General features: G+C 22.1%; 2 protein-coding genes across 3 annotated transcripts in view; one reads left to right on the plus strand and one right to left on the minus strand.

The window, feature by feature from the left end:
- LOC117168883 overlaps positions 1-8,806 on the plus strand; it is a 62,662-nt gene extending 53,856 nt beyond the window's left edge. The window contains exon 4 of the mRNA XM_033354781.1: positions 8,519-8,806. Coding sequence (XP_033210672.1) covers positions 8,519-8,541 — 23 coding nt within the window. The 3' untranslated portion in view covers positions 8,542-8,806. The remainder of the gene's footprint in view (positions 1-8,518) is intronic.
- The window catches only part of LOC117168884 (vascular endothelial growth factor A-A), an 86,655-nt gene that overhangs the window by 48,123 nt on the left and 29,139 nt on the right, over positions 1-9,393 (minus strand). The gene's annotated exons all lie outside the window — the stretch shown is intronic.

Consider the following 9,393-nt stretch of genomic DNA (forward strand, 5'->3'; position numbering starts at 1 on the left):
TTAAAAATTAATTTTTTTGATTGAAAATTAAACCATTTAGTACAAAATTCCTTTTTTTTAAATTTAAAAGTAATTGCCTTAAGTGAAAAATATAACCACTCGATTTATGGTTAAAATCATTTTAAAAATAAAGATATAATGTAATAAAACTTTTAATTATAGAAAATAATTTTTTGTTAAAATAATAAATATCAAATATACATTTTGAGGTTTAAAAATTCAACCATTAATTTTAAAATTTATTAGATTAGTTGGAAATTCGTATTTTTTTTTATTAGCCCCTTAATAGCTTCTATTAATTCAATTCGCATTTAACTAGAAAACTGAGAAAAAGTGGAAAAACTGTGAAGCCTACGATAAATAATTAACTTTCAATTTTTTTTTAATAAACTTTAGTAGCAGTAGTACATACAAGTATAATCATTGAGACACTTGAGAGGGATCAAAACAGTAAAAAGCATTAAATTTTGATCTACATTTTGAAAAAAAAAGATGTCACATTAATTAATAACAATAACCGAGACGAAATTACAATTCATGAGTCAGATATTTGCGGCTGTCGCTTTTACGACACGTACGCAATAACGTAGATGAATTATTTTTTATTGAAAGATAACTCTGCATTGAAAAATTACTCGTAAGTTTAATTTGTTATCAGGCTGAAAGGAAACCGCATTTACTCACGTTGAAATTTATTGAGGTCATACCCTAAAATTCAATCAGTTCTAGAGAATTTCCTCGAGTTATTTCGACGTAAAGGGAAATAGATTGTCGGCAAAATAAATTCTTTCGATAAATTATTTCTTGATTGATCAAGAATTCATAAACAGTTTCTGATATTTTTGAGAAGGATTTCTTTCCTGCATACAAATTGTCAATTTTATCAAACATTGGTATTCAAGTTCAAGCACTCGGCTTTCTTATCTGTCATTGTATAGAATATTAAAACTGACATTTGAATTGAAGATAAGTAGTATTTTCCTGTTTCAAATAGGCGGGATGTAAACTATTTATTTACGAATTAGCGGGCCTCGGACTCACTAAACTATTGACACTATTTCTCATTTTTTTTCGAGCGATGATCCAATTTTTAAAAATGTTTCACAAAAAATGCTTAGGGCACCTTTTCTTTAATTTTCCGTGAAAAATATTTTCTAACTTTTTCGTTAATTTCATCAAAAAATAACAGAAAATACATATATAAATAAAAAAATAAAAAAATAAGAAATAAAATAGTAAAATAAAATAATATCATTTAAATTAAAAAAACAGTTGAATTGAACTAAAAATGACGAATTTCAAACAGAATAGTTGAAGCCTCAAAGAAAATAGTTGAATTTCCAAGAAAATAGTTAAATTTTCAACCAAAAAGATGAATTTTCAATGAAGAGTATTAATTTTTAACCAAATAGTCGAATTTTCAACAAAATACACAACATTTGCCACCACATAGTTGAATTTTCAGCGAGTAAGCTTAATTTTTACCATAAAGAAAGATGTCTAATAAATTTAATAATATATTTCTTATTTTTTTAAAATTATTTTTTATTATTAAAAGTTTTATTAAATTATATATTTATTATAAAAATTATTTTAACAAAAAATAGAGTGGTTTCATTTTCATTTAAGGGAATTACTTTTAAATTCAAAGAAATTAATTTTTCTACAAAACAGAATAATTTTGCACCAAATGGTTGAATTTTCAAGATAAATAGGCGACATTTTTAAGAAAATACCTTAATTTTATAAAAAATTGTTACATTTTTAATCAAAAAGATGATATTTCGATCAAGAAGATGAATTTTCAATTCAGTGGATTGTCTGTCTAATTTTTAATCAAATAGTTTAATTTTCAACAAACACGATTAATTTTATGCGAGAAAAGATGAATTTTTAACAAAATACATACAGTTTTCATCAAATAGTTAAATTTACAACCAGGAAGATTAATTTCTACAAAAAAAATACGAATTTCCAACAAATCTAATAAATTTTAAAATTAATAGTTAAAATTTTAAACCTCAAAATGTATATTTTATAATTATTATTTTAACAAAAAATTATTTTCTATAATTAAAAGTTTTATTACATTATATCTTTATTTTTAAAATTATTTTAACCATAAATAGAGTGGTTAAATTTTCCACTTAAGGGAATTACTTTTAAATTAAAAAAAAAGGAGTTTTGTACTAAATGGTTTAATTTTCAATCAAAAAAATTAATTTTTAATGCAGAGTATTATATTTCTGCCTAATTTTTAACCAAATAGTAGAATTTTCAACTAGGAAAATTAATTGTTAACAAAAAAGAAAAATTTTCAATAAATTTAATAAATCTTTAACCAAATAGTTGATTTTTTAAATCTCAAAATTTATATTGTATATTTATTATTTTTAAAAATTATTTTTTATTATTAAAAGCTGTATTACATCATATATTTATTATTAAAATTATTTCAATAAAAAACAGAGTGCTTACATTTCCATTTAAGGAAATTACTTTTAAATTTAAAGAAATTAATTTTCTGCAAAACAGAATAATTTGGTACCAAATGTTTGAATTTTCAAGCTGCAAAGGCGAAATTTTTAACAAAACGCCTTTATTTTCTATATAATTTTTAATTTTTAAATCAAAAAGAGAAATTTTGAATACATTGAATTAATTGTCTGTCTAATTTTTAACCAAATAGTTGAATTTTCAACTAGGAAGATTAATTTCTACAAAAACGACGAATTTCAAATAAATCTACAAAATTTTTAACTAAATAATTGAGTTTTACACCTCAAAATTTATATTCTATATTTATTATTCTCGAAAGATTATTGTTTTATTATCAAAAGTTTTATTACATCACATATATATTCTTAAAATTATTTTAATAAAAAATAGAGTGGTTACATTTTCAATTAAAGAAATTACTTTTAAAAGTAAAAAAAATTAATTTTCTACATAACAGAATAATTTTGTACCAAAATGGTTTAATTTTCAACTAGGAAAATTAATTTCTACCAAAAAATAAAAATTTTCTATAAATTTATTAAATCTTCAACTAGAAAGTTGAATCTCTAAATCTCAACATTTATATTGTACATTTATTATTAAATTTTTCTGATTATTATTAAAAGTTTTATTACATTACATATTTATTATTAAAATTATTTTAACCAAAAATATAGCTGTTAAATTTTCACTTTAGGGAATTACTTTTAAAATTTCAAAAATGAATTTTGTATGAAATGGTTTAATTTTCAATAAAAAAGTTTAATTTTTCAATACATTAGACTAATTTTCTGCCTAATTTTTTACCAAACAGTTGAATTTTCAACAAAACAAGATTAATTTCATGCACGGAAAAATGAATTTTCTACAAAATACACATTTTCCACCAAATAGTTTAATTTTCAACTAGGAAAATTAATTTCTACAAAAAAAATTTCAATAAATTTAATAAATCTTCAACCGAATAGCTGAATTTTTAAATCTAAAAATTTATATTGTATATTTATTATTAAAATTTGTATTGCATCATATATTTATTATTAAAATTATTTTAACCAAAAATAAAGCGGTTAAATTTTCACTTTAGGGAATTACTTTTAAATTAAAAAAAAAAATTAATTTTTTACAAAACCGAATAATTTTGTATGAAATGGTTTAATTTTCAATCAAAAAGTTAAATTTTTTCAATAAAGTAGATTAATTTTCTGCTTAATTTTTTACCAAATAGTTGAATTTTCAACAAACAAGATTAATTTTATGCACGAAAAAATGAATTTTCAACAAAATACACAAAATTTTCCACCAAATATTTTAATTTTCAAATAGGAAAATTAATTTCTGCCAACAAAGAAAAATTTTCAATAAATTTAATAAATCTTTAACTAAATAGTTGAATTTTTAAATCTCAACATTTATATTGTATATTTATTATTAAATTTTTTTTTACTATTTTCAAAAGTTTTATTAATTTCTATATTTATCATTAAAATTATTTTATCCAAAAATATATTGGTTAAATTTTTACTTTAGGAAATTACTTTAAAATTTAGAAAAAAATTAATTTTTTACAAAACAGATTAATTTTGTACCAAATGTTTGAATATTCAAGCGGAAAAGGCAACATTTTTAACAAAACATGAATTTTTAATATAGAGTATTTATTTTATGTCTAATTTTTAACCAAACAGTTAAATTTTCAACGAAATACACCCATATTTTAACGAAATAGTTTAATTTTCAAGTAGGAAGATTAACTTCTACCAAAAACGACAAATTTTCAACAAATCCAATAAATTTAAAACTAAATCGTTGCATTTTTAAACCTCAAAATTTATATTGTATATTTATTATTTTCTTTAAATTCTTTTTTATTATTAACAGTTTCATTACATTATATATTTATTATTAAAATTATTTTAACCAAAAATACAGTGGTTAAATTTTCACTTAAGGAAATTTCTTTTAAATTTAAAAAAATGAATTTTCTACAAAACAGAATAATTTTGTACGTAATGGTTTAATTTTCAATCAAAAAGATTAATTTTCAATACAGTGGACTAAATTTTCTGCCTAATTTTCCATCAAATAGTTAAATTTACAACCAGGAAGATTAATTTATAACAAAAAAGAAAAATTTTCAACTGAATAGTTGATATTTTAAACCTCAAAATTCATATTGTATATTGATTATTTTAAAAAGATTCTTTTTTATTATTAAAAGTTTTTTTACATTATATGTTTGTTATTTAAATTATTTTAACCAAAAGTATAGTGGTTAAATTTTCAATTTGGGGAATTACTTAAAAATTAAAGAAAAAATAATTTTCTACAAAACAGACTAATTTGTAACCAAATGGTTGAATTTTTACGACAAAAAGAAGAAATCCACAATAAACACTTTAATTTTCTACAAAGTTGTTGAATTTTCAATCAAAAAGATTAATTTTCAACCCAGCAGTTGAATTTCCAACCAGGAAAATTAACTTCTAACAAAAAATAAAACATTCTAATAAATTTTCTATAGAATGGTTGAATTTTTAAACGTGAAATTTTATGTATTTATATTTAACAAGAAATATAGTGATTACATTTTCAATTAAAAGAATGACTTTTGAATTTTAAAAAACAGGAATTTTTTACAAAATAGTTCCATTTGCAAACTTATAACACGATTTTTCAACATAGAAGTTAATTTTTAACCAATCAGTTAATTTTTCAACAAAATATTATAAATATCAGCTAAAATAACTTATTTTGAACCAAAAGAAATTGATTATCTACCGAAAAAGACGATGTTTCAACATCTTCAATAATTTTTCAACTAAATATTTGAATTTTTTAACGTAAAAATTCATATGATTATATAAATAAAATTCATATACTCTTATATACTTAAAAGAATTTTCCATAAAATAGTTTAATTTTGTACCAAATAATTGAATTTTCAAGCGAAAAAGACGAATTTTGTGCAAAGCAGTTCAATTTTTAACAAAGAAGTTAATTTTTAACCAGATACTTATATTTTCTATTAAATTGTTAAATTTTTAAGTCGGAAATAAGAATATCCTACAAAATAGTTGAATTTTAAACAAAAAAGTTCAATTTTAAGTTAAAAAAATTAATTTTTAACCAAAATAAAAATGACTTTTCCACAAAATACATCAATTTTTAAACTAATAGTTATATTTTCTACTTCATTGTTGAATTTTCGAGCCAAAAATATGAATTTGATACAGAAAGCTTTAATTTTCTATAAAATGGTTGAACTGGAAATCAAAAGACGAATTTTCTACAAAAAAATGTAATTTTCAACCATAGAATACGAATTTTATTAAAGAGAAGGTAATTTTTAAACAATTACTGATCTTTTTAACAAAATATTGAAACTTTTTATTTAAAAAATATAAAATTCTAAGCAAATAAACATTTATTTTCTATGAAAAATACGAATTTTCAAAATATTACATAAATTTTCAACCAAAAAGATTATTTTTCTATCAAAACAAATTTTTCAACAAATTTGAGAAATGTTCAACTAAAAAGCTGAATTTTAAAAGTTAACACGGTCATATTTAACCAGAAGTTAAGTGGTTAAATTTTTATTAAAAAAAATAAATAAAAATGTTAAATTTTCAACAAAATAGTTAAGTTTTCAGCTTGAAAAAATAATTTGTAACCAAGAATAGAAAAGATAAATTTTCAACAAAAAATGTAAATAGTTGACATTTCAATAAGCAAGGATCTTAATTTAAATAGAAAGAAATGATGGATTTATTTTTAACCAAAAAAAGGAGAAGTTTCAACAAAATCGACCAATTTTCCAACAAATAGTTAAATTTTCTGCTAAATTTGTTAATTTTGCAGTCGTAAAATACAAATTTTTTTCATAAAAGTTAAATTTTTAAGAAAAAGTTAATTTTGAACTTAAACAGATTAAGTTTCAACCAGACAGTTAAATTTTAAACCAAATAGTTCAATTTTCTACTAAATAGTTGCATATTTAACAAAATAATAAATTTCCAATCAAAAATATGTATTTTCAAACAAATAAATCAATTTATACCCAAACAGTTTAATTTTTAACAAATTTCAGAATTTTTAAACAAAATATTAAAGTTATTTAATCTTAATAACAAAAAAAAGACTTTTCTACTACACAGATTCAATTCGTACCAAAATAAACGAAATCTTAAAGCTGAAATGACGAATTTTCTGCAAAAAAGTTTAGTTATCTACCAAATTGTTAAATTTTCAAATCAAAAAGACAAATTTCCGACCTCAGACTATCAATTTTCAATAATTATGTTAATTTTTAACAAGTCAGTTAAACTTTCAGTTAAAAAAATAAATTTGTAATCAAAAAAATTTATTCTCCAACAAAAATATTTATTTTCTATCAGAAAAGACGAATTTTCAACAAAATAGATTTTTTTCTACGTAAAATACGAATTTTCTACAAAATAGATTATTTAATAAATAGATAATTTTTAACCATAAAAGATTAATTCTCGACCAGACTGTTGGTTTTTTAACCAAGAAGGGTTAAATTTCTGCAGAAAAAGATAACATTTCAACAAAAAAAATTTGATAACAAAACAGTTGAATATTTTACAAAGAATAAGAAAAATAATAATCAAGACTGTTGAATTTTCAACAAATAAATTCAATTTTGAACCAAATAATAAGAGTTTTAACAACAAAAAAAGACAATTCTTCAACAAAATACATAGATTTGCAACCTAACAGTTTAATTTTGAACAAATTTGAGAAATTTTTAACTAAATAGTATATTTTTAAATTTAATAATGAAAAAAAAACGAATTTTATACAAAACAGTTTGATTTTGTACCGAATAGTTGGAATTTTCTATCAAACGGTAGAATTTTCAAGCCAAAAATACGAATTTTCTGCAAAACAGTTTAATTTTCTATCAAATTGTTGAATTTTCAAGCCAAAAAGATGATTTTTCAAACCTAAAATACGAGTTTTCAATAATCATGTTAATTTTTAACCAGTCAGTTAAATTTTCAGTTAAAAAATTGATTTTCCATTAAAAAAATGGACTTTTCAACAAAAAAGATGAATTTTCAACAAGATACATGAATTTTCCACCAAAAAGTTGAATTTTTGAGCCGTAAAATACGAATCTTCTTCAAAACAATAATCATAAAAAGAATAATCAAAATTGTGGAATCTTCATAAATATTCAAAGAAGTTAATTTTCAACCTAAACAGATTATTTTTTAATCAGACAGCATTTTTTTAACCAAAAAATTTCTACCAAACTGTTGAATTTTTCAACCAAAAAGACGAACTGTTAACTGAAAAAAATGAATTCTTCATTTAGGGAATAGTAAAATTAATGACTGAAGCCTACGAAAAATGAATAGGAATGATGAAAATATGAGTTTAGAAAAATATAAATTTTGCTGAAAAAATGCAGTTAATTTTCCATTGCACTATTTGATTTTGGACTATAAATTTTTAAATTCGCACTACACATAAGTTCAATTCTTTGAAAAATTTATCAAAACTATTTTTAAACTACTTCTTAAAATGTGCGACACTAAATAATTTAAACTAATTAGTGATTGACTCATAAACGCTCCACTCATAGAGAATAGCGTCCTCAGTTCAAATCCTGACCGAGTTAGATTTTTTTCTTGGTTATTAGACCAGTAATCAGAAAAATTTATCATCAGAAATGAATGAGCTATTTTGGTCGACAAAATAATACCAGTAATCTAAAATAGAAAAAACTATCGATAAAATAACTATTTTTCATAAGTTCTAAGCGGATTTTTTCTTTCTCTTTGAAAAGAAATAAATGATGATATCATTTCAATTCTTAAAATCATAGAAAGCTTTTTTCCAGACAGCTGATTTGAAATCACTTCTTGGAATAATCGAAAAACTGGTACAAAAACTGATGGAATAAATGGAAACGATAAGGACAAAGCTTAGTCATTACGACATACGATTTGGTCAGAGTATTTTTATTAATTGCAGTAATTTCCAGGTAGGTTTGCACTTGCGTCCTGAATGCCTGATGGGAATACCTGAATACCTGTGAGTCATGAATCCGAAAGTGAATAGTTGCATGAGCAAAGCCGCCATTAATAACAGCGTCAACAGGTCAACAATCGACAATCGCAAATCGCTATCCTTTCATTTACACCTACCTACCTACCTAAAGGCCATTTTTATCAACAGATTTTCTCGCCAGAGAAATTAAAGTGTCTGAACACACCCATTTTTCAGACTAATGGACTGCTAAAGCGTCACATAAACTTCATTTATTGAGTGAAAAAACTCTTTAGAGACTTTAAGAATTCCAACATTGTTTAAATATAAATCTGAAAATTATTATTTTTTACTTTTAATTCTTCTCTTTTCTCCAGTTTTTTTACTTTTAATTACTCTCTTTTCTCCAGTTTTTAGGCCAAAGAGACGAATTTTCTACAAAGCACTTGAATTTTTAATCCAAGAATATTAATTTTCAACCAAGAAATTAATTTTTAACCAGATAGTTATATTTTCTACTAATTGAGTGGCCAGAAACGAAAAGGGTCCGAACGCTCGAAAACGCGAAAAAGTATTGCCCGAACGTCTTGTTATATTAAAATTTCGAAATTCAAAAAATGAAATTTATGAAAATATTTTCTTGTAGAGAATGACAAGATGGAACTTTTTTTCCTTTAGAGTTTTTCAATCCGATTTATATTTTCGATAATAAAAGGGAAAAAGTGATTAGAAAATGTTGCCAAATTTAATTATTTTTTGAAACATATGTAAATCGTCTCAACTCAAACAAATATTATCGAAACTTTCTGAAATTTGGTATACACATGCATTATACCCTAGCGATGCCTACGATGTGGATAATTAAGTTAA

Source organism: Belonocnema kinseyi, chromosome 3 (assembly GCF_010883055.1).
Source record: "Belonocnema kinseyi isolate 2016_QV_RU_SX_M_011 chromosome 3, B_treatae_v1, whole genome shotgun sequence".
NCBI classification, from domain to species: Eukaryota; Metazoa; Arthropoda; class Insecta; order Hymenoptera; family Cynipidae; genus Belonocnema; species Belonocnema kinseyi.